At 41.7% G+C, this 26,199-nt stretch overlaps 1 protein-coding gene across 3 annotated transcripts in view; it reads right to left on the bottom strand.

Moving 5' to 3' along the window:
* Window positions 1-256: 256 nt before the first annotated feature.
* GPC4 (glypican 4) overlaps window positions 257-26,199 on the bottom strand; it is a 107,674-nt gene continuing 81,731 nt past the window's right edge. For all 3 annotated transcript variants that reach the window (XM_037908985.2, XM_043522485.1, XM_043522486.1), the window contains exons 4-9: window positions 17,735-17,900; window positions 8,091-8,221; window positions 7,305-7,451; window positions 6,633-6,769; window positions 3,843-4,018; window positions 257-3,460 (exon numbers count right to left, since the gene is read on the bottom strand). In XM_037908985.2, the coding sequence (XP_037764913.1) occupies window positions 3,249-3,460; window positions 3,843-4,018; window positions 6,633-6,769; window positions 7,305-7,451; window positions 8,091-8,221; window positions 17,735-17,900 (969 nt within the window). In that variant the 3' untranslated portion in view covers window positions 257-3,248. The remainder of the gene's footprint in view (window positions 3,461-3,842; window positions 4,019-6,632; window positions 6,770-7,304; window positions 7,452-8,090; window positions 8,222-17,734; window positions 17,901-26,199) is intronic.

The raw sequence follows: 26,199 nt of genomic DNA, 5'->3' as shown, positions 1-26,199 counted from the left end.
AGAAGAGGTATAAACTGCAACAAACCTTGTGGCCACTTTGTCAAAGAAGAGAGGTATGATAAATGATATGAGAGGTATGACAAAATGATAAACTGATTGTTCTCAAATTAGCCAGTGATTTTGTCTTTTTCCATATTACTTTAATAAATGTATAGATGGAAGCCACCTTAAAAAGCCAGGAGAAACAAAGAGGGTTCTGAATGGATGTTTCATTCAAAAGAATGCCATTACACAGTGTCACTTTTTCATTTCTCAAACATCTTAAGGCCAGAAGGGACTATTACGATCGTCTCGTCTAACCTCCTGCATAACACGTCACAGAACCTCTCCCACCAATTTCGGCATCAAGCCCTAATTTCGGTTTGAGCTAGAGCAGACCTTTTACAGAATTATATAATCGTGATTCAAACACTTCAAGTGATTGAGAATCTACCACATATCTAGGTAAGTTGTTCCAATGGTTAAAATTTGAAGTTGATGATTGTGGAGGTAAGAATTTATTTTTAAAAACTCAAGTTATGTAGTAAAGGCCCTAATGTTTACATAAAAATAATTGGGTCAAATGTAAAACAAGTGTCTTCACCAGCAAGCCGTGTCTCAATTGGTATATCCACACATTAAGAGGCCTACTGAATTTGTACCTAGGGCTGTAAACCGATTCCACACGCAACACAAAATCAAAGCAGAAACACAACTTTCTATCGTTCTACATTTACGTTTACTCTGGTTTCCGAGGCTCCAGATGACAATTTGTCCTTTTATATAGTGGAGGTTTGTTATTAACAAAATCTATCACTAGACAAGTTTAAAACTCGTGTCAGTTCTTTGCATTGTTCGCTTTTACAAAACTAATGAATAATAATTAGTAAGCAATTAGTTGTAAAATGATAAATATCAATTCAGAAACATTTTTTTTTTGTTAGGTACATAGTGGGCAGACTGTTCAAAAGCAGGAGAATTTACAAGTAACTTTCTTACATCTGAACACTTATATGCCAAAAACGGAGATCTTGGAAAAGTCAGCTGTTCTGAATACAAGGGTTTTTGTTCCATCTCATTCTCTGAAAGAATTTAATTTTTTTCTTAGTTTAATTTTCTGATCTGCCAACTGGGTATAAGCCAGAAGGGTTATCCAGTCAGACCTTACCGTGACAGATTTACAATGGTAGTGTATCTAAGGTTTGTTTATTTCAGAATTAAAATTCAAATGAATATGACCGTTTAAATAATTAAAGGGCAACAGAAAAAATGCCACGAAACCAAACAAATCAGTAAAAGTCATGGAAACCATCAGCAATATTTAATTCAGAAATTCTCTTTGTTCGGGAACTTAGCTGAAAGAAAACAGCTGGCCTTCGTTCAATGCTCTAAATTAAAAACAATCTAACAAGGTCTATGGGGATAACTCTTTTAGCTACATATTGGAGACCAGATTCATTTCTACCAAGTAAATGTAATAGCACTCAAAGCTAGGAAGGAAATTCCTCAGAACTGAGGTAGTTTCTAAGTATCAGCACATTTTCCAATTCCTCACAAGGCAACTTAGCTATTTACAATTCATTTTTTCCCACACATAAATTTATAACCTTTTCAATTTTATGCTTCCGTGATTTGTTTTCTAAAGAAAAAATATAGCCAGAATATGTATATTCTACTAACATCATGTTTTAATAAATAACTGGCTACTTCTAGTAAAATTAAACCTCCAGGATTGTTCATATCAGCCACGAATATTCGATCTTTATAGTATTGCAGAAATTTGGTGTGAAAATAAAGTTGAATAAAATGCTGACCCTGAGCTAACAAGTAGTTAATGTTTCAATATAAAAATAGAAAATTATCCTTGCAACACAAGGCTGGAATATAACAAAACCCTCTCTCTGTAGATTGTTCTCATGGCTGGAAGCATCCAGCCAGATTCTAATGGCTGTCCAAAAGCAGGAAGAGATTTGCAGAATAATTTTTAGTCTTTCTGCAGACTTTCAGTAACTCTTTTAAAGTGATTTCATTCCTTTTAAAAATATATATTTCTTTTATTTATGAGTTGTCACTTACCACAAAACCGTTCCAGCTGGGAACGTGGAAAGGCGGGACTTCCCGCATAGCCAACACTATGGTCACTTGGTGCCTTGGCCAGTAGAACTGTGTGGTCTCTACCAATCCTCTGAAGTGACTCCATGGGACTCTCCTATCAGGTGGAATCGGTCAAGCCCACCCACCCAAGCCCATTCCTAAACTCAGGTCTGTCAGATGCAATGTGCTGCTGCCATGCTACTTGGCCAGTCTTAACCCTTGACCTTCTGATCAGAGGGAAACAAACTCTCATATAAAAGCACCTTATATAAAAAAGATCCCTAAACATCATCAACATTCAACTAAACAAATCTGCAGACAGAACACATGTTGGCATTGGCATCAGCAACAATGTGAGTTGCATCCGACTGAACACTACCTGCTGAAGAGTGTGTGTGGGTATGTGTAGGTGTAGAATTGGTGTACGGGGTTTATAGCTAATCACCAGGGTCTTGAGGAACAACTGACAGCTCTTCTTAGCTTATGTGAAACTGGAATTCTCTGTAGTCTCTTCTAATTTAATCAAGCTTCCTGTAAAGGAAGTATAACCTGCTCCTGGTATTAATGCTTTATGCAAATGGGGCATATGGCTTATAGACCAATTATGCCTTCACATTCTGTTCTATTGAATAAAGACAAATTACCTCCACTTCTCTCCAGATAAGGCAACTAACATAACATGAATAAATGGGAAGTTAATTACATGAAACATCTCTTTTGCTTGTTGGGTTATTATTTTTCCCCCCGTAACATAACATGATAAATAAAACTTGCTTCTGTACAGATATTTCATATTTCAGAAACACATACTTGTTACATGCCGAGATAGGACCCTGTTTTTCTTGTAAGAAATGTGGTAAAATAAATTTTTTTTAAAAAGGCAAGTGATAATAACACAAATGCATAGCTAACTACAGGTCTGTATATACACTTTGTTAGCCACCGTTAACATGGATTCTTGGTGAACAGGACAGACTAACAGTCCACGTCAGCGTTATTTCCAGAATAGCAAGTGAAAAAAAGAAAGATCAATACTTTAAACCCAGTGGCCACATAGTAAAAACTGTACACTGTTGTCCATTAACTTAAAAAGCAAAGTCACTAGATGGTATAAAAGTGAAAACAGGTGCCTTTTAATTCCGATGATAAAGTCTTTTCCGCCCTAAGTTGCACAATTATCTCCATTGTCTTTGCATGGCCAAGAATAAGATGCTAAAGAACAAAGCTGCTTGTGATAGACCAACACTGGCAGCAGCAGCAGAAGTGTTCGTGTTTTTATCAATCTTGTTAGTTTTCCCAGTAACTTCGGTTACATTGAACTCAAACTCGGGAGAACACTGCTGAAATTCACAGCCACTTCCACTTCCTTCCCCGCTGCTTTCATCACCTATAAGAAACCAATAGATTTTGCTTGTATTCCTTTCAAAGGCCCTGAACCAGAACACCAAACCCAAAGAGCAGAAAAACCAAGTCCAGTGACTCCTTCCCCCATGTGTTTAATTTTAGGCATTTGCTTAAACTGTAAAATGCTCCCGTGCCTGTGGAACCTAAGCACCGGACTCCAGCCACTGAAACGTAAACACAAAAGTTCAGCCTGTGCTTAAGTGCTGTCCCGGGTAGGGGTGAATTCTAAGTACGAGGAAAGTTCAGATCCAAACGGTATTACATGGGCTTCATTTCCAGCCCCCGCACACTTAGATGCTCAATAGTGCACCTGAACTTTAACCAGCTCCCTCCGTACAAACAACCCAGTTAAAACCCACACTTACTTATATCAAGGAAGTCAACATCATTTCCATTGTAAGCATTCTTCATTTTATTGGTCATCACCCGAAGGGCCATGATTTGCTGACGAATCACCATATCTGGTTTTGTAATGTCAACCTCTACCTCAGGATTATTCACCTGATTGGCTAAACCATTTCCGGTCACGGCAAAGACGTACCTAAAAAGGAAATCTTTCCATTATAAAGATGCACATTGTGTTATAAGGTGTTTTAAGAGGTTCTGAGAGTTCTCTTACACCCTTTGAATATAGGCCTGTTTTCACTCAGGATTTTTGAGAAACAGGATTTTCCTTTCTGTATAAAAAGAGAAAAATACCAGGTCCCCCGAAGAAAAATGGCTTGTGAGGACACAAAAGGATTCGCCATCATTTTGGACAATAAAGAGAATCTCCATGATCCTTCATCTTTATGGCTATATGACACGTCAGCACAGTGTAGTTTGAGCTCAGTGTCAGTCTGGATCAAAGGCAACCGTGTTACTCTACATTTGCACCAGCATAACTGAGATCAGAATTTGCCTGCATGAATGTTATTTCTCAGGATATGAAAGCTAAGACTTTGGTTTCCTCAATAAACAAAGGATGTATTAGTGATTTATAGGGGAGATCGACAGAAGATGTAGTGACTGAGGGACTGAACATCCAATTTGCTCAACTCTAGCAGAAAGATGACACGTGTAATCAGATTTGTAAGATCAGATGTTGTGAAACAATATTACTTGTTTGTTTTAAAGGGCGAGATTGGAGAAGAATTTATATTAGTCTTTCCCAAGCACTGGGGTGGCCAGAATCAGTCTGACAAGAGGTTAGAGGGAACATGCTGGTTGAGAGCACGACGATGTACAGCGAAGATACAAACCCTGGTTACTTTAGATCAAAACAAAAGTGAAGAATTTGAGAAAAGTAACTTTTTTAACCTAATTTTGTTAAAGATTATTTATTCTTTAAAATTCATGTTTGTAAGTATCAGAAGTTAGACCCTGATTCAGAAAAGCATCCTTAGTCAAGGACAGCAGTATGTGCTTAACTCCAGGCACTTGCTTAACTCCCACTAAAGTAAATGTTCCATTGCCTAGACTGTGAGCATGCGATGCCAGTCAATGTGACTTAAGCACATGCCTAAAATTAAGAGCTGTACTTAAATGCTGTTCTAAATTGGAATGGATTTTAAGTGTATTCTTAAGCGCTGTCCTGAATTTGGGCCTTAATGTTCAGTGTTTAACATCATTGTTGTGGTTAGATGTTCTGAAGAAAATTTGGAGGGAGATTTAGGTGTGACAGTTTATTGATCGTTCATCTTTTCAGAGCAGTGCAGTATAGGAGGATGGTGACAGGATTTGAAACATCCACATATTAAGGGTATAGAGTGCAGGCGGTACAAAGGGTGGGGAGGGATCCTCTACTTTCCCTAGCTGGGACGACCAGCGCTTCCCCAACATGCCCCCTCCACCTCAGCTGATGCAGCAAAAACTCCACCTCTTTCAGCTGCTACACTGGCCTACTCACCAGTGACCAGTTAGAAGGTTTCCCTGGTGAGTAGAGGATCGATGGCATCTAATGCCTGGGATAAGCTACCAGCAGAGGCAGATACTGGCACTATTTATTGAGAAGACGACCCAAAACGCAGGGAAGCAGAGTTTTATAGAGGTTCATTAAATTTAAATTCTGCATAAAGGGCCTGCTCCTGCTTTCATAGAAGTCGATTGCAAAACTCCCATTGGTTGGGGGAAAACCAAAACAAACCCCGATAACCATTCTGCAAAAATTTCCACGCTGTTTTCATTTCACAGGTTCAAAATTGGTCTATTTTCCACAAAACTTCAAGCAACTTTTTCTCACTTTTTAAAAAAACTTCCTTCTTTTGCTTGGGGTTTCAGTAAACAAAAAACTTTGATACAGGATTAAAAATAAAAAGTCAATTAAAAAAAACGGGGAAAGTTTTGGGGAAAGACAGACCATTTCTACCACATGAATAATTTCCCCCCAAAAGTTCTTTTTTCAAAAAGAAAGGCCATTTAAAAAAAAAGTGTGTGAAAAATTTCAACGGGTTCTTTTGCTAACCTCAGGAGTGTAAGGTAAGACCTAAAACACTGACAATGCCAACCAAATTCACTTGTCTCTTTCCTTCCCTGATTTCTGTTCCTACAATAACCCTCATGTAGGTTCCCAACCCTAGAAGAGACATGTCACTTAAGAAAAACATGCTGACCATCATCACGGGTTTCTGACAGGGTTGATTCTCAGCAGCAATCCCACCCTGGCCTACCTGCCAGAAGTGCTCCATGATCCTTGGAACGGACCCTACATCCCTGAACCTGTATGAACAGCAGGAATCTAGAGGTCAGCCAGATGAGAAGCAGGGTGGTCCTGTGAGGAGGGCATTACCCTAAGACTTGAGAGACCTGGGTTCAACTGCCACCTCTGCCACAGACTTTGTGAGAGTCTGGGCAAGTCACTTAGGTACACATTTTTTTTTAAAGCAACTAGGGTGCTTAACTATTATTGACTTTCAGTGGGACTAAGCTGCTAAGGCAATTTTGCAAGCGTTACCCTTAGAGATTCTCTGCCTCAGTTACCATTTTACCACCTTACCTCACAGGCAGTTGTGAAAATAAATACATTCAAGAGTGTGAGGCGCTCCAGTACTATGGTGACAGGCACCATATAAGACCCTGAGCTAGATAATCAGCCAACTCACAACCAGACAGGTTCTGAAGGTCTGAATTACAAGGTCAGACATGAAGGAAGTTAGCTCATTTAAGCTTATCCAGACCTGCTCTTGGCACTTCCATTCCAACACTCATCCTCAATGACACGCCCAGCAGCCATCTTCTCGTCATTACAAATGTTGCCAGGGAGAGATGACCAAAACTTTTTGGCTTGCTTCAGTTTTTCTTTCACATCAGTAACCTATTTTAAAAAGGAAGCACAATATAGAACATCAATGTGAACCAAATTTATTTCTCAAAAGTAAAGCTGAAAATAGATTTGTAAAACAAGAGACGTGTTTGGGCCAGATCCCGAGCTGGTGCAAATCAATGGGGTTTCATCAGAATCAGTGGCCTCTGGAGAGTTTTTAAATGCAAAATTAAAAACAAGATTTTCAAACACGGCATTATTCATATGTGAAACCACTAACAGAGGCACTTACCTGAAATACAAGCGCTGAGTTAGCTCCTGTCTAGAGCTGTACGCAGATTACGCCCTTTAAAGAGTATAAGAAAGTTGCAAGTTTCCTCAACTACTTTTAAAAAGATCATCAGGTTATGGACTGGCAAAGATACAGACTGGGGCGCATGCACAGACGCCCCCAATTTACAGCCTCTCACCTACACAACCTGCCTTTTAAGCTTGCCAAAGCTAGCTGGGAGGGTGACAAAGCACAGTGTTTTTATTATGAACAGCCCTTGTTCAGTATCAGTGAGACAGGTCAATAGGCACTCACCAGTCTATCCAAACTCGTGCCAGCAGCTGTAGTTGGCCGCTCCTCCGGGTTGTAGGGTCTAAAGCGAGCACTGAAGCCACTTTCAGAGACTGAGCGAGAGGCCCGGCCCTGCGTCAGCGTTTTAGGCTGTCCACATCCTTGGAAAACCTAGGTGATTTGATCAAGTAGCTTTAGAGGACACGATTTCACACCAGACATTTACCACCCCTCAGTATTCCTATCCAAACACCGTTTACCAAATATTCCTTCCCCAGACAGAGATGATAAAACAGCACTAAAATACACATGAATTGCAGCTAAGGCCTGGTCTACGCTACAGTTAGCCTACGTTGACCTAACTCTGTAAACATCTACACTAAAATGTAGCTCCCCCCGATGTAATTCACCCACGACACTGACTTAACAACTCCACCTCCACGAGAGGCGTGGCGCTTAGGTCAACGTAGTTAGGTCGAGGCAGTGCCAGTGTAGACACTGTGTTGCTGACATCAACTGTTGCTGCCTTTCTGAAGCTGTCCCACAATGCCCCATGCAGACAGTTAATTCGATGCAAGCACTCCTGGTGAGGCCGCTCACCGCCAACACACGGAGCATAGCGTGGACGTGCAAAAGCGATGTAATGACTGCAGTGGCTGTATGTCGACATAACTTAGGTTGATTTAATTTTGTAGCGTAGACTTCCCCTAAGACAGTTCTTTTAATGGGAATAGATAAATGTAAATACTGGAGGAATAAAAACAGAATTTTCTTTTTAGCTTTTTTCTTTTTGAAATGCTGGTGATATACCTTTTGAGACACTTGCACGCTGTTCTCCTGCATGTTCATGATTGCATCAGAAATTTTCACATCGATTGGGTCCATGACTGACTCAATGTTAAAAGGACCCTCTAGTCTCTCAGCCACCATCAACATAGAATCTAATACAGAAAAAGAGATTTTAAGTGTTTTAATTAGTGGAGGGACTTCAAATATGGCACACAAGTGCACAGAGCAGATTAGGTTTACTCTGCTTTAAGTAGCCCATTTAAATCCTACTCCAAAGTGAAGGAAAAATCTCACATATACTACTCAGGTATCTTTAGTGTAACACTCTTAGCAAAGCAACCGTTAGTTGCATGTTGAAACTTCAAATGAACATTTTGCTCTATGTCACAAAATCTTTTATAACAGGTATCACTGGACTCAATTTGTCAGCTGCTGTCAAGGATTAGAGACCCATCCTGTTGACAAAGCGGAAGGCCTAGGCAAGGACAACAGGCCACTCCACAAGTGCAAAAATTAGCCATTGAAATTCCACTGCTGCATGGTAGGCATCTTTAAAAAAAGATGTTCTACTTCTGGGTTTTAATTATTCCAGCTAGTAAAGGGATGGAGCTGGAAGCTTGTTGGACCAGTTACAATAAACCTGTATACTACAAAAACTATATTTAATGAGGGAGAATAATCATCACAATTCCCTTCAATTCAATCAGCAAATAGCCACTGGAACTAATCTCTACTTATAGAGAGGATACTACAAGTACTTTTATTTTAAACAGGGCTCCATTGTATCTTTTAAAAGTATCTCCACAGTTAAGACAGAAAGAAAAATACCAGCTTCTTTATATTTACCATGAATGAAGAAAGCAAAGGAGATAGAGATTAAAATCTACAGCACTAAAGTTTGTAATTTTTTTTATATTAAAGAGAACTTTTCACATCTGAAAAAAAAACCAAAGGTTATACTCACTAGCATTATGCAGACAGCATAAGTTGAACAGTGAAACTGCATGAGACTATCACTAAAGGCTTTAGACTAAAAATTTCCTTTGACATCTCACTTATGAGTGAGGGGATGGAAGAGACCTAAGGCAACCATCAACCCAGTTTTCCTGCCACTCCAGGATCATTCTCTGCTGTACATTTACTAGTCAAATGTAGCACTAAACGTGCCAAGCTATGGGGTTTCCTCCACTTCCTTTGGGAATATTAGCAGCAAGAAACTTTTTGTAATGTTCAGTTTGAATTTTCAGGTATGCCCAATGTCCCTTATACTATTCTTAATTACTAATCTCCCTTCTTGGTGTTTACTCCATTCAGATATTTGACGATGTGTTACCTAACAGTTATCTCCTAGCCAAACTAAACTCTCATTAACTCCCGCCTCATTTTGTCAGGATACAGCTACAAACTTGTAATTTTTCAATTGTTTTTGTCGTTTAATTCTCATAATCCTACGGCGTGGGCCATGCAGGAGGTCAGACTACATGATAATCATAATGTTCCCTTTGGGCCGTAAAAGTCTGTGAATGGGTTCCCTCTTCATTCTGATGATGTGCCCGTTCCGCTCCAGGAAGTGGAAATGGGCGTTTCTCATTCAAAGAACTCAAATCTGCTCAATTCAAGTATTTTGCGTGATACTCATTCCCCCAATCAGAAGCGGAAAATTCCTGTGGATTTATATTGGTGGATGCATGCTTATAAAGAGACTCCATTCAACACAGATTTATTCTTGGCCTTTGCCCTTATGCTCAATTAATTTTCAACTAAATTAAAACATACCAATAAAAATGCAAACTACAATTAAGCTACCTGTACATTTAAAAACACCAGTGTACCGTATGCAGCAGCAGCATACTGATCAGATAAACCCACTTATTAAAAATGCAAATAAATATTTAAAAGTATTTTCTGCGGGCTGGCTGACTGATCAGGCGTTAGCTAGCACATCTCAAAAATTATCGAAAAAAGATTATAATACTTCAGAGTGCATAATTAATTTAGACCACAATTAACGTTAACCTTGAGAATCATGGCATCATTGAGTATATGCTCTCTCTCAATTAAGCCAAGATGCCAATATTTAAGAACCAAAATCTGACGAAAGCTACAATCTATACGAACCACACTAGCACAAACGGAAGCAGCAGTAATGAGAGAGCTGCTGCACCGGTGTGGCTGGAATTTAGCCATCAGGGACTACAAACAGGTCTCCACTAAATGCATATATAGACAGTAATAACAAATGAAATAAAGAGTCTTAGACTGTATTGTGGTGGCCTCCAATAAAGTGATGCTTCAAACCTCTGAGTAATGACTGCTAGCATGAATATACCATTGTGCTAGAGGAGAGAAAAATGCTTTTGATGTGCTGGCAAATAGAGACTTTTGTAAACAAGTGGAGCACAGCTTAAACGTGTTCATCATTGTCAAAGCTTTTGGGGTTTTCACGCACATAAAGAACATCCCATCATAGTTTGGAGGAAGCCGCTCATTTCAAATAAAAATATTATGAATAGACAGATAATAAACACACAAAATGTATAGTTTTTAACAAGAAAATCTTCCATTTTGTAACTACTTAATACCCCGAGTGGCCAGGAAAGGCCCCAGATCAATAAAGTGTTTGTGAAAGACTGAAAGGAAACATAAACCCTAATTCTTCTGGCTGTTTGGCGTCTTTGTAAACTTTGAGCTGGGCAGGCCATACACAAGAGCATGGGAATGTAGAGCGAATTGGGGTCTTTGTTACTCCTGGTGCCATGGCGTTACATGTATCACAGCTAAGGAATGCAGTCTCTGCTTTGACTGCTGATATAGAAAATGCATTCGGCCTCCAGCAGAGCTGCCAAAGCTGGCTATAAAAGATAAGGAAAGTAATAATTGGCCTTGGAGAATATATTCAACTGTAGCTCTTCAGCAGCAGTGATGGCTGCTGACAAGAAGCACTAAATGAAAATAAACTTTCATTAAAAAAAGAACAAGAAAAAAGTGCATCTAGGCCACAGTTTTTATTTGGGGGATATCCGACTGGCTCCTACCTCCTGCCAGGAATTGGCTGGTGTACCCGCCAGCAATCATAACTAACAGTAAAGTCCCTCTGGCAGCAACATTTGACATTAATAAGGTTGGCTATGATTCAAGCTAATGTTAGCACTGCTACACTATGTGATGGGGAACAAGTTGCACCTAAGCATAATTTATAGTTTTATTGCAACAGGCCTCCTGAAAAAGTTCTCCCCCAAAGGTTCAGGTTCAAAATAATTGATATTTGTACAAATGACTGCAAGGTGGTTCAGAGAGTCTGATCTGTCTCACAAAACTTTGGCATAATGCAAAATTTACTCCAGATCTATTCATTTGTTATGAACGCACTGAGTGCAAGAGTTTTGGGAAGACAGAGGTGGATTTGAAAAATATATAGTTCCATCCATTTTCCTCCTGCATACATTTGTCCTCGCGTCTGGCATTGAGACGATCCTCAGCAACAAAGCAACTCAATCTCACTAAGGAAAGCAATTCTTGTGCATTGTGCCACCAATAATCAGAAACCCACATCTCCAGCGTCTAACTTGGAGAACAAAAAGGCAGTTTTCAGACTTAACCCCAAGATTTGATTTAAGGGCAGGGAAACCTTGACCATTCATTAACAGCAATCATTTAAAAAAGGGAAAAATTCCTTTCACACAAAATAGCAGAGAGATGTATATGGAGACTGAATTCTACAATCGTAGCGTAGATTAAACCCCTGTGAAAAAATCATGAAAAGGCACTGGAGATTAACATTGTTCATTCATATGGGGTTTTTCCAATAGCTCATTTGAAACAAAGTATGCCCTGTATAACTGTGTCAAGAACACATTTCAAAACTGGGGAAATTATTTATAATTAATTCGGAGTGGGGATGACAATTAAAACTTTACTGAACATGTTACAACTTTTGCATTGTGCTTTACAGACATAAAAGAGAAAAATTCTCTGCCTTGAAGAGTTTACAAATCTCAGGCCTTGATCCTGCACAGATTTACACACATGCTACACTTAAGTCACTTCATCTCCTCATGCACTTGAGGCATGTGGAATTTTTTTTAGACGCTTCTACAGAAAGCACATCTTAATGTTTTCATTTCCTATATTCCAGGCAAAAACAAGCAAACAATGTAAAAGAAGTAACTAACACACAGCGTTGCCAGCAAATATATATTTGCAAGTGTAGCACTGAACACCTAAGTAACGAGTGGGCAGGTGATATTCTGGGGAGAAAACATTTAGAGAATTATGTCACACTTCCTCCTGGGAAATGTTTACTTATTTTGCCTTGTTTAATAATTTTAATTTTTGTATGCAATTACTGAACATCATTGTGTAGATAATTCACTGGCTTTCCCCAAGTTTCATTTTCAGTTGCATACAACCTGCAGCAATTAGCTGCTTATTCTTTTGTCTGCTTTCCAGCATTATGCCTTCCCTTTCATGGGATTCCTCTTTTCTACTTGGACTAGACCTTTGCAAGTCTTCCACTCTTTAAGCCATTTCAGCTACTACTGGGGCTGAAACACTTAATATTCACATCTGTGTGAGCGCATGTGAAAGTCAGCATTCTAAAGGATCTCTTGAAAGCCTAATTTAGTGCTGCACTTTCAAACAGTGTTAAAGTGGTAATTAGCTCCCTCCATGGAATGCGCAGGCAAAATTTTCATCAGAAAATATTATGCACACGCATTGTTAACGTAGACAACACGTGTGTGTATCAAACGCTAGCTTAAAATATGGTAATTATCAGCAATTCCTTTTTTTAACACGTGCAACTTAAAGAGTAGAAAACCTTTACTAGCCAAATACTTTTTTAAAATGTGCTATTACTGAATGTAAATGCACCACTGTCTTGGGAGTGGCACTCATGCACCATTTGTGCGCTTCAGCACACATTGCACGAAGAGAGAGGGCTGCTCCTGAAGGATCCTTTTACAGACATCAAGACTCCTTTAAAACATTTACTGAAAATTAAAATGTCAAACTCAAGTTTGGTATCACTACTAGAAAGGGTCGATAAAAAAGAGGGACGAGAAAGGAACAGGAGGGACCGGGTAACAGTAATAACTTTCCAGAGTTACCAAGTAAGGCACATGCACATTTTAATGGAAGATGTGGGTCTACGGGCCTAGTCTGAAGCTCACGGTCATTAACAAAGACTAACAAATAATTCACCTTCACCACCCCGCTATTCCTACAGACTTCATGGCAGAACTAAAGCTTTAGGAGGGAGAAGAGCGTGGTGAATGATGGCTTGATGAACAGATTTGAGGATGGTACCCCAAGTTAAAGGGACGGCGTGGTGAAAAGCATATGCACATATTGCAGAGCGAAGGAGATCAAGGGGCACGGAGGGTGCTGGGAAAACAGACCAGGCCAAACACGAGAGAGGCTGCATGGGAAAGGACCTTGGACGCAAAGACAAAGGGACAGTTTACCAGTGTCACTCCATTGACATGGCTAGTGTTAGGCCAATTTACACCAGCTGAGGATCTGCCCCAAGTTGTTTTACTGTGACACACAATGTGACCGACAGCCAGAAAAATGACTCAAAATCCAGGAAGGAGGAGGAACAATGCTGTGACAACAGGCCAGAGAGACTCTTCTACCAGCAGCAATCTGAATGAAATGGAGAGGAAGCAGGTTAGTCTCAAACATATCAGAGATGGGGAGGTTGCAGAAGCTGGCTTGAGTCAGTGTGTGGATGGTTAATTTAACAGCAAGGATAGATAGGAAGTGAGACAGGGCTTGGGCACATCATGTACACGGGCAGGGGAGAGGCAGGAGGCAAAGATGCCCCGTAAGTTATGAGCCTGGATGAGAAGGGAGTATGGAGGTATTATTGACCACAACAGACTGAAGATAGGGAGGAATCTCTGGGAGGGAAGGTTACGTGCCCTGCTTTGGCTTTATGTTGAACATGAGATGAGCCACCCGAGAGCAGATTGCGTGCACGTGTCACAGTCAGCCGGACACGAGACTGAGGCATAGGAGACAAAAATGGGTGTGAAGAGGTGTTTGGGCATCTCAGGTGAGAGTTCAGCCCAGTCCAGGTGAGCACTGAGATCACCCATAGGACAGAGTACAGAGAGAGGAGTGGGAGACTCCAACAGGGAAGAAAGGCGGAAGAGGTGCTGAAGGAGCGACAGTGAACGAAGTGGAGAACTCTGGCCCCGATTCAGCGAAGCAAGCCCAGGTTTAACTAAGAATGTGCTTAAGTCCATCTGTATTCACAGAAATATTTCAGCACGCTGCTCAAGTTAAGGACGTGCTGAAATATTCTGCTCAATCAGGCCCCAAGAGTGGACAGGATTGTGGAGGCCAAAAGGACGGCAGCGGCTCCTGGAGGAAGGCGTGATTGCCAGTATCCCCAACTGCAGAAGGTCAAGGGAGACGAGGATGGAAACAACTGCTCGAGCCTGAGCAAGGAAAAGATCACTTGAGACTGGTAAAGAATGGTTTCCATGCAGCGGAGAGGTGGAAGCCAGTCTGGTGTGGATCCAGCGGTGGGCCTGAATCCTTATCGCCTCAAGGTTTCAATGGCACCCTGTGGTCTCGTTTTCTCATGTTTTAGGCATCTTGTATATGCCCGACTAACAAAATGTCTAAGGCCTGGTCTACACCTAAAACTAGCTATGTCACTCAGGGAAATGAAAAACTCACACCCTGGAGAGAGAGAGACAGTCAGGCCAACCTAAGCCCCAGCACAGATGCTGCTAGGCTGGCGGAAGATTTCTTCCATTGATCCAGCTACTATCTCTTGAGGGGGCAGATTAACTACAGTGACTTCAGAAGCTGTGAGATACTGCAGGATTGGTACCTCCCTCCATTGATCTGAGAGCGAACTCAGAGTGATGATCATGGAGTTACACTGTGCACAGACCCTACAATTCCTAACCATTTCCAAAGTCAATCTAAGGTTCTACACTTCAGACACATGAACTGTTTCCATGCTCTCAATCACACCCACAACCGCTAGTGTGCATCTGTGACTTGTTGGCGATGCATTTGGCTGTAATGTGGGGATTCCCATGGTTAGAAGCTATCTTTCGAACTCTGTCCTCTTGTTAGAGCTTTTCTTCCTAGTATTAAAGAGCTCTGGTATATTCTTACAGACCTTATAGTATTTTTAAAAAAATTGTTGCATTTATTGTGTAGATAGAGAAAGGAAAAGCAGGTGCAAAACAAGCTATTACAGAGGATGTTTAATGCCGGTTCTTGTCTAACCTGTTCATTCATTTATCCCAACCTCTGCAATTTCATGTTATAAAAGCACAAGTATTAAACCATTTTCTTGTGTCAGAGATAATTTAGGAGACACTGGAAAGGAGAGGAATAAATGGTCAGTTTTCACAAAGGAGAGATATAAATAGCAGGGTCCTCCAAGGATCTCTACTGGGACCTGTGCTGTTCTACATATTCATAAATAATCTGGAAAACGGGGTTAAGCAGTGAGGTGGCAAAATTTGCAGATGACACAAAATTACTCAAGATAGTTAAATCCAAAGTTGACTGACAAGAGTCACAAAGGGATCTCACCAAACTGGATGACTGACCAATAAAATGGCAGATGAAATTTAAAGGTTGATATGTGCAAAGTAATTCACGTTGGGAAAAATAATCCCAACTATACATCCAATACGATGGGGTCCAAATTACCTGTTACCACTCAAGAAAGAGAACTTGAAGTCACTGTGGGTGGTTCTCTGAAAACATCTGCTCAATGTGCAGCAGCAGTCAAAAAAACTAAACATTAGGAACCATTAGGAAAGGGATAAATAAGACAGAAAATATCCTAATGCCACTATATAAATCCATGGGATGCCCACACCTTGAATACTGCATGTGGTTCTGATCACCCCATCCCAAAAAAGATATACATCTCTACCCAGATATAAGGCGATCCTCAGGAGCCAAAAAATCTTACCGTGTTATAGGTGAAACCGCGTTATATTGAACTTGCTTTAGCCTCGAGCATTTCTGTTATTAATAGTCACTTCCCGCCCCCTGACTGACTCCTTGGAACCCCCGACCCATCCAACCCCTGCCCCCCCCGCTCCTTGTCCCTTGACTACCCCCTCCAGAGACCCCCCCGCCCCTAACCACCTCTCCCAAGACCCCACCCCCTATCTAAGCCCCCCTGCTCCCTGTCCCCTGACTGCCCCGACCCCTATCCACACCTCCGCCCCAGGGACTCCCATGCCCTATCCAACGCCCCCGTTCCCCGTCCCCTGACCGCCCCGCCCCCAGAACCTCCCAACCATCCAACCCCCCCTGCTCCCTGTCCTCTGACTGTCCCCGCCGAGACCCTCTGCCCCTTATCCAACCCCTCGGCCCCGGCCCAGCACCCTTAAACACGCCGCTCAGAGCCGCGTGTCGGAGCCAGATGCGCTGGTCCACCGGAGCGTGCAGCCTCGCCCCCCAGAACGCTGCTTTACCACATTATATCCAAATTCGTGTTATATCGGGTCGCGTTATATCGGGGTAGAGGTGTATTAGAATTAAGAAAAATACAGAGAAGAGTAACAAAAATTATTAGGGGTCTGGAACAGCTTCCGTATGAGGAGAGATAAAGAAGACTGGGACTGTTCATCTTAGAAAGAGAGACGACTAAGGGGGGATAGGACCGAGGTCTATAAAATCATGACTGGTGTGGAGAAGTCAAGAAGGAAGTGTTACTTACCCCTCCACATAACACAAGAACCAATGGTCCCCCAATGAAATTAATAGGCAGCAGGTTTAAAACAAATAAAAGGAAGTATTTCTTCACACAACACACAGCAAATCTGTGGAACTCATTGACGGGGACATTGTGAAGGCTAAAAGTATAACTGGGATGCAACCCCATGCTCCAGGTGTCCGTAAGCCTCCAACTGCCAGAAGCTGGGACTGGACAACAGTGGATGGATCACTCAAAAGTGCCCTGTTCTGTTCATTCCCTCTGAAGGATACAGGGGGCTAGATGGACCGCTGTGGCTGTTCTTATGTTAAACAGATGAAAGAGCTTCTCCGTGGCAATAGCGGAGCAATGTGTGATACCTAAGAGGTACGTGTCTTGGGGCAGAGAGTCTTAAGAGATAGCAAACCGCTATCACAGACTATCCCCATTACTTCAGTGGAGAATTCTCTGAGGCCATTAGACACTTGACTTTCACTTTCCTGGATACTGTGCTGGGTTCAGGCTACCCACATCTACAAAGCAGAGAGAAGCATGTGTGGAAATGAGCTGAATTGTGATGGTCCAGAGATGAAGTGTGAGCCAGATGAAATCTGTGTGCCATATGTGCACCCTCTTTTTTACCTTCCCTTATTAAAAAGGTTGGCCTATTTCAGTAACCTTCAGGAGACACAAATGGCAAAATAAAACACAGGTTTGCTTCCAGGAGGTGACTTGTATGCTGTAGGTCAATTTTATTCTGAAAATCATTTGGACTGGAGAATGGTTTTGATACAGACATGTGGAGGGTCACAAGGTAAAAGATCCGTGTTGCCACCTAGCAGAGCCACTGAAAGGAAGATAAAGATTTCTGCACTTAGATAAGAAGCATCTTCGGTACCACACACAAATGCAGTGCCAACGGGAACACGCCATGCCAGGCACATGCTTACACGCACCGTCACGATCCACACGGTCTCACCTATAAAGTTATTCCACTCTGTGTCCAGATCCCCTTGATTGGCTAAGCAGCCTCTCATGACATTAAAGCAGTAGTTGTAACAGGGCCTCACGGTAAGTAGGCCTCGACAGTACGGACAGTACATCATCTTCAGCAGCGCTCGCTCACCCTGAGGTGTTGGGTTTACCTTGAAAAAGAAAAAGGGGAAAGGAGAAGAAAATTACAGGTCAGTCACAAAAGAAAAAAACACCACACCTACAACAGCGCGGGAAAGAACACTGATGGAGAGGAGCAGAAATACCAGCCAGCTACGGCTTCCCGCTGCAGTTCTGCTGTTCGGTAGTTCTACCTGAAACACCGCATGATGGCGGACAATATATTTATTCTCTCTCACACACACACACACACAGTTGGGTGTGCACAGCAGCCAATGGCAGCTACAGAACCGGGGCTTGGGATGGAGCAGAGACAGCACATGGAGCTAGGGAGCTGGGGCCGCTGCTTCCCAGGAGCTGGTTAAGGAGCCTGCCTCAGCACCTGCGGCCCCCACTCCCCCCAGCACCTGCGGCGCCCCCATGTCCCCTCCCCTCCCCTCCAAGTTTTAGTCAGGGGTATTTTGAGTAAAAGTCATGGACAGGTCACGGGGCCGTGAATTTTTGTTTACTGCCCATGACCTGTCCATGACTTTTACTAAAAATACCTGTGACTAAAGCGTAGCCTTACCTATAATCAACCAGCAAGGAACACCATTAACACAGGCAGACGGCTAACGCTGCTCCCTCCCTCCAGCTGGTGCTGTTTTCATTTCTACTCTTCCTTGAGTACCATGGGGCAGGGCTCTCTCTGGTAGCCTCGCTCTCTTACCTCAAATTCCAACCCTAGAACACAACAGCTCTACGAGAGATACCTCGGGTTAGTTTAGATCTAGAACCTATCTAGGTTAGATAACAGGCCTCCTCTCTCCTGGAGCCATCCCCATTTGAATGAGGTGTACCACTACAAGGTTTTCAATAGCACACGGCAGAGATAAGAGGGGATGAATCTTCAAACTGACTCATCCCAGAGTTTCCACTTATGTTCATCCAAACAGAGCTCTCTGAAGTAGGCGACGGTAATCCCAGATATCCTTTACAGTTCTGTTTTCAAAAATGACTCATGATCATTCACATTTTAGTCACTCCTCCTTGGCAAAGTTTCACATCATTGCATGACACAATTTTCACATATAAAGCAAGTCTTAAAAGCTGTGATCAAGAGGTACATTACCATGATGCATTAATGCCAATGGAATTGTATGGTTAAGTGGTACACACCAAACTGAGCATATAGCTCTAAGAATAAATAAGCATTGATTAACCAGGTGAATTATGCAGATGGAATAACGAAGCAAGATCAGATTAATACATTTGCATTAAAGGATCCTTCCCTGCCTGTACAAACAACACTGAGTATTATCCAGGAAAAAACTGGATTATTATTTTTTTCGCCCAGGAATGAACATTACATACACTGGAAGAGAAATGTAGTGGTTAGAAGTGGCATAACCAGTATCAGCTACTGGACGACTGGGGGAAGAAAGGGGGGCTCAGAAAACAGAACAAAGAATAAATTGTTTATTGTTGTTTATTTAAACCTCGGCACCATTGGAAGTGACCAGTCTAAATGTCTATGTCTGAAACAGATACTATAGTATGTAGGAATAGGAACATTTAACTGTGCCTTTCCTGAAATTTTTCCTTTTTGGAGTTATGAGGTGCACAGACTGATGACACTGGATTTCTGCTCTATGAAGCACTGGATGCAGACCAGACAGGCAATCAGCAGGAGAAGAGTTTTGGCTCCATGTCTGATAATAGCCAAGGAGATCTCTAAACACTCCATATCGGTAAGGAAAATTAAGCCTTAAGACTAAACTGAGCAAATCTCCTGCTGAGCAAGGAATCTGATGAACAACCAAACTGTCAGTGCCAATTAATAATCCTATAGCTCTTCCCAATTAGCAGCCCACTCAGGGTAGGTTGGATCTGTGGATCTCAGGACTCCAAAAAAGAAAATTTTCAGGTAAGGCACAGATAAATTTTCCTATTCTTATTCATAAGGTCTACAGAGCCATGACATTGGGATTTATGTAGCAGTGCCCGCTGGGGGGAGGAACAGGGGAACCACCCACAGTTGCATACCGATGCAAAAGGGGGTTATCCTTTCCTAATAGTTACTGGGATCCTACAGTGAGGAGCACCCCCCTCCAGAAGGCAGAAGCAAATGACTGGACATCGAGCTGGGAGAATTTGGAGAACATATGAACAGATGACCAAGTGGCAGCTTTACACAATTACTCATATGAAACATATGATCTTTCTACCCATGAAGTTGCCACAGCTCAGAGAGCACCCCTCATTTTGGAAGATGGAGTTACACTTTCTGACTTCTATGCTTTGAGGTACAATAGCTTAGCCACCTGGAAAACGTTGAAGCTTTCTTTCCCTGTGACACTAGAATAGAAAACACGAATAACGCACGCAACTTTCTGAACTGAGTGGTGCAGTGGATTTTCTTTTGAGAGCTCTGTGGATGTCCAAAGTACGCCACGGTTTCTATATGGGGAGTGACAGAACTGGGCAGAATGATGGAATGACAATTTCCAAGTCATTTCCTGTGCTCTATGAAGCCTGGGATTAATCTTTGCTATGAACAGGGTGTCTGTTCCGAGTACCCACTTTATCTTTAAGAAAGGTGCAATATTGATTGAAATTCCATGAAAAACAGCTTCAGGTCAGACACCGTGTGTGCTGACACAACTGCTATTGAAAGGGCCATTTTAATGGTTAGAAAGTAATGAAACACCTTCAGGAGTGGTTCCAATGGAGAGCCTGCAATGGCACTGGGAACCAGGTTAAGATCCCAGGAAGAAAGTCTGTGCACTTCAGGAGGATGTAGCAGAGATGCTGCCGGCAAAAAATGCTGGCCATCTGTGCAAGAGGAAACACACTACTTTCCCACTGCATTATGGATGCTGGACACAGCAGCAACTTGACCTCTAAGTGTCTAAATTGCCAGGCCCAGCCTGAGTCCATCTTGAAGAAATTCGAGAATCCATTGGTACTGATGTAGACATAGGGTGAGACCCTTGTCCCGATACCAATGGGCCTTTGAATATACTCTTAGTAGATTTCTTTCTGGAAGCTAAAAGCATGGATATTCCCTCTTCTGAACACTCTCTTTGGAGTCAGATGCTCCGTTCCAGAACAAGGCTCAGAAAGACGGGATTCTGATACATGATTCTAAATGGTTTTCATGTCAGAAGGAGAAGACTGAGATGATGCCGATCAGGACTTGGCCGTCTGTAGGCCCTGTATGTGATAAACATCTCCCTTGGTTAGAAACGCCGAGTCCCTGACCACCTGGAAGAGTAGCCAGATTTATCCTTGGCAGTGATAAATGGGGCATACTGAGGACCCTTCTGGCCTTACAAAATGGAGGCTGGGGTAGAAAGAAAGAAATGGTGCGCCACGAGGCCGCCTCTTCCATACCAGGGCTGCTGTCCCACTCCGCACTCCATAGCCATCTGCGGCGGGGGGGGGGGGGGGGGGTTAGGTGGAGACAAGGTGGTAATGGGAACCTACACAGACAGACGAGCAATAACTTGGACATTAGGACATGGTGACCGACAGTGAGAGCTCCATACTTTCCTCGTCTTTTCAGCATGGTGGAAAATGTCTATCCCACTGCTTACACCTTCCCAGGGTGCATGAGGAGGGATATACATCCTCATGCATGCATATATAGCTTGTCTAGAGCATTTGTAGTTCTCATAACCCATAAGCATAGTTTAAAATACTCCGAATACTCTTGCCTGAAAGAGTCTATCTTCTGGGTAGGTCTTTTAGTATATTTTACTATCTGAGTCTCTGAGCACTAACCTCCCTCCGCTAAGGAGGAAATATTTCCTTTGTGGGGTAGGAGTGGGAGGTGGTGTATGCACACCTACAGGAATCCGCGCGGGTCTATAGCTATGTCGTCCATGCTGCAATCCAGGCAAGTGAGCAGGGGAACTCAGTGCTGATGATTATCCCCCAGGCCGCACTCCATGAAGATGAGCAGAGGAACCAGGCCCTGAGGGTTACCTGCACTCCACAGATGCATATGTCTTGAACTAAACAGATTTTATCTTTTGTGCTTCTCAGAGGAATCTCCTGAATCAGACTCTTCAGAAGACAAAAGTAAGGATCTTCAGAGAGCACGACACAATATTGCCAGGTGTTGGATGCGCAGCGCAAACAGGGCTCTTCAGATACCTCTTCTGCACTTATGGACGACTGGTGGCCTGCAGGAGGACTGACTTGTCCCCACCCAGAAGACTTCTTCCCTCCACCCTTCTGAAACTCTGATGAAGGCCCAGATTTCACAAGGTATTTGGGAGGGTTCCGCGCTAAGCGGTGCAAGGCCTAACTGATTCAGGGGCCTAAGTCATTTTCAAAAAGAATTTAGGCACTTCGAAGTCAAAATCCCATTGACTGTCAGTATGATTTTGGCTTCCAAGTGCCTAAATCCCTTCTGAAAACAAGACTTAGACACTGTAGTGTTAATGCAGAAACCCCAAATACCATATAAAATCTGGCCCTTAGTCTAATCTGGCAGAGCAGAATGCAAAGAGAGGTTGGCAGAAAAACAACAACTTGTTTTTGATGCTTCAAAATACCTAGACTTAAAGATTTAGCGTGAGAAGACGATATTCCACAAGAAAGCTGTCTCTTAGGCAAGCAGCAGTGCCTCAAAGAAGAGCCAATTTATACACTGGGAAGCGCTAGAGCAATAGGGAAGAACCAGATCAGATGATTTATGGTAGGAAAACTAAGAACAGACAACAGTAAAGGGGTCATCTGCTAGCCAGATGGTTTCTACTTCCATTAAAAAAAAGGTTATTCTGGGGGGAACCCAACTTCCCAAACCCAGAGATGGGGAACTTAAACATCACCAAGTTCAGTTTTTCGTTTGGCAAAAAATTCCTTGTTTCATTCCATTCAGGGGTGAGCACCAGTGTCATCTCACTGCCTGTCAAAGATCAATCATTAGATATCATTAAGCCTCAAACCACCTTCAAGATGCATTTTATCTGTTTCAGTACCCACGCCTGAGAGTTCTTGCACTTCCCGATTCACCACTCGAGCGACATGTGGCTGCGATATGAATTTGACAGCCTCTCTCTCACACACTTCACTTGATCTCATATTTCTCTTGATGTTTCATCTGTTTGGTATTTGGTGGAGATTTGCACACAACTTTCCACTTTTGAGCAGAAGACTCAGTAGGATAGACGTCAACACACTTGTGCATCCTTCCTTCCATATCTTCACAAACAGAAGGCCTGACTAATATAGAATGGAGGAGATCTGTTTAACTTGTGAAAACCAACACAAAAACAGTGCAATATTTAAACCCCAACCCGTAGTGAACTCTATGGAAGTCATGACTAAGATATTACAGAACCATCAGAGGAGAGATTGTTTTTAGAGTTGCCACTATGGGGTGGGGTGGGGCAGGGCGGGGCGGCGCAGGGGGGAAAAGGGTAGAATCTGTCTATCCAAATTCTGGCATTTTACACTTTCAAAAGGTAAAGAAACAAGTAGGGATAATTTATAAGAGACTGTTAGGATGGAGATTTTAAATAATTACACCTCATTGCCACAACAACAAATGCTTAACTGCTGGGTACTGCTGCAATGAAAAGCTTATCAAACTGCTGGCAAAAGGCCAGTACCAAGTCCAGCCCAACAGTCCAGCCTACGGATCTGTCAATAGGATGTGCCAAATGCTGTTGTGGCAATTCTTCACAAGCTTTTAATGCTCACTCTGCAACGCCAGGTGCAAGCCCCTAAAACACAACAGTAAACCCAGATATTCTGTGCCGAGTCTGTTTACACCCTGGAAAGAAACGTCAGTTCATTCAAACTCTGCTCCAGAGTGACCCTCAAAACCAATAATCCCCTTTCTGATTCTCCCAAAGAAAGCTTTATTTGCTGAAGAGGATTTCCTTTAGCTGATCGGAGCTCAGGTGGTACATTGTGCTGCATACACTTTGTAAAAGCTGACAATAGGAGTCAATCCACTCCGGCCCTTTCCTTTATCCCAGGACATTTATTTACTCTCTGTGGTGTTTCATGCCACAGCAGCAACCTGTCGCACTGTGGTTTCAGCATGTAAATTACAATTTGTCCTTGCCTCTACACTTTATCAAACGCGAGGGTTTAAAGTTAACATCAGATGTGTCTTGTCACCAATCTTAGCACTGGCCACAAGCTTGCTTCTTGCAAACTGATTCTCTCTCACTCACACACACGCTTCACAAGTAAATAATTCTTCAACTACTCAAAAACATTTAATCTATTCTCTGTATCAGCACTAGGGTGGATAAATTAATGTTTGTTTTGTGGGCGGGGGGGGAGGGGGGTGTTAAATTGATTTCTTTTTAAGACCACTAAAAAAAAAGTGTTTAACTTTTGTTATTTATAGATTGCTAGTTTCTTTCCACTTTATAGTCTTAAATTGCTAAAGCAGGTATTTTGTATTTGCTTCTTTAATTTATTGCCTAATTATTAGTGAAATTTCTGATTTTACTTGAAGATTTCTTCTGCTAAGAAGCTTCACATTAAAATGCTCACCTAGGCGGAAAAGAGACAAGCATTAACACTCTTATTGTGAGAACACCACAACTCAAACACAAAGCAAATAGGCAAACAGCCCAGGCTATATATGTAACCAACACCACCTTCTGATAGATTGAGCTTCCACAAGTCAAGAAAGCTAAAATTCTTCAACCAGGCTATACTACTCCATCAGGGCTTGCAGTCTGAAGTCTTTGAGACTTGTGACCCTAAATCACTTTGATGCTTTTGAAAAATCTCACCCTTTGATGGCTAAATATGGGGTTAGCAACCTAACTTTATGGCCTGTGTTTTAAAAAAAGGGTCCCAATCTACATCACTTTGCCTTCTTTACACTGAAACAATTTTCTTTTGTACTGACCTTCGTCACAATAAAGGTACAGTTCTAGTCCTGATGTTGCAAACACTTATGCATAGGCGTCACTTTAACACAAGTAATCCCCCTAAAGTCAATCAAGTAGGTCACTTTACTCACATAATCTGATTAAGTGTTTGCAGGATCAAGACCCTATTTTTCAATATTTTGTTTTTTACCGATAGCAGTTTTGTAAAATTCATAAGACACCCTACCCGTCGTAGCATTTTAAAAAACCAACCCACATTTATAATTCAGTTCATTATAAATTCTAATCTAAAATTTTAATTGCACAAATTTTCATACTGGCTTTAGACAACTTCAGTCTGATTTAAGTCAACAATTTAAATCACTCCACTCTGTTAGTCACACTGAATAGCACCTTACTCAGCAAGTAGTCACAAAGCAACTACTGGCAGAGTAAGATACTATTCAATAGTGAGTACGAGTGGAAGAATCTGACCCTATACAAATCTGTCAGAAAATTTAAAAAGACAGTGTAATATGAAGCAGGTTTTTAACAAATTCTCTTATCTGTTATTAACACCACGTTTTATAAAAATGACAGGATGTTAAAAACCTTTCCACAATAAAGCTGATTGTTTTCTTTTCGGGTTTCATTTAAACCTGTGCAGGGAGAATAGATTTGTCAGTTTAGTCTTCGATTGCTTCTCACAGAGCTGCCATTCTGGGGGCAGATACTGCAGGAGAACATTTAAAATCAAACATTTTAAAATAAATCCAATGAAAACATTTCACTTAATCTTCAGGGTTCCTCAACCAGCTCTTTTACAAAAACTAAATTTGGTCTCCCATTAAATTACGAACTACTCGGAGACAAGGGTTGGGAAAGTGAAACACCTTTCTCTACAAAATGAATAGCTGTTTTGTTTTTTAAAAAAAAAAAATCATGAAATTAAGTTATATAAACTCCAAACCCATGTTGTCTAAAGTAGAATCCAACAGCCATTACTTATGCAAGTAGCCAAAAAATAAGATGTTCTTCATTTTGTAGACAGGAATGTGATTTCACTTTTACAATTTTTCCTTATCCCAGTGTGTAGCGTATAGTGCCACTGTCCTGTCAAAAGTCGGTCCCAAAGTTAAATACATCACGAAAGAGAAGATTGAGATGTTTTCATTTAAAAAAAAAACAAAAAACACATTCCAGTAAAAGTATTTTGGAACTGAACCTTCCTTTGCAATATTTAACTAACACCACTGCCCGTTAGTACAAAAAGAAAAGGAGTACTTGTGGCACCTTAGAGACTAATAAATTTATTTGAGCATAAGCTTTCGTGAGCTACAGCTCACTTCATCGTTTTTTTTTTTTAAGTTACACTCACCAACATGTACATGACAGTTCAATACTGCACATCAGGCTCAATTCCCTACCTATAGGTTTCTATTTTCTATGCAGGCAGATGTCAAACTGATAGAGAGAAATAGCAGAACTCCTGAGATTCAAC

This window comes from Chelonia mydas, chromosome 9 (genome assembly GCF_015237465.2).
Source record: "Chelonia mydas isolate rCheMyd1 chromosome 9, rCheMyd1.pri.v2, whole genome shotgun sequence".
NCBI lineage: Eukaryota > Metazoa > Chordata > Testudines > Cheloniidae > Chelonia > Chelonia mydas.
The sequence above is the reverse complement of the archived record's forward strand: the minus strand, read 5'-3'. Positions and strand labels throughout refer to the sequence as shown.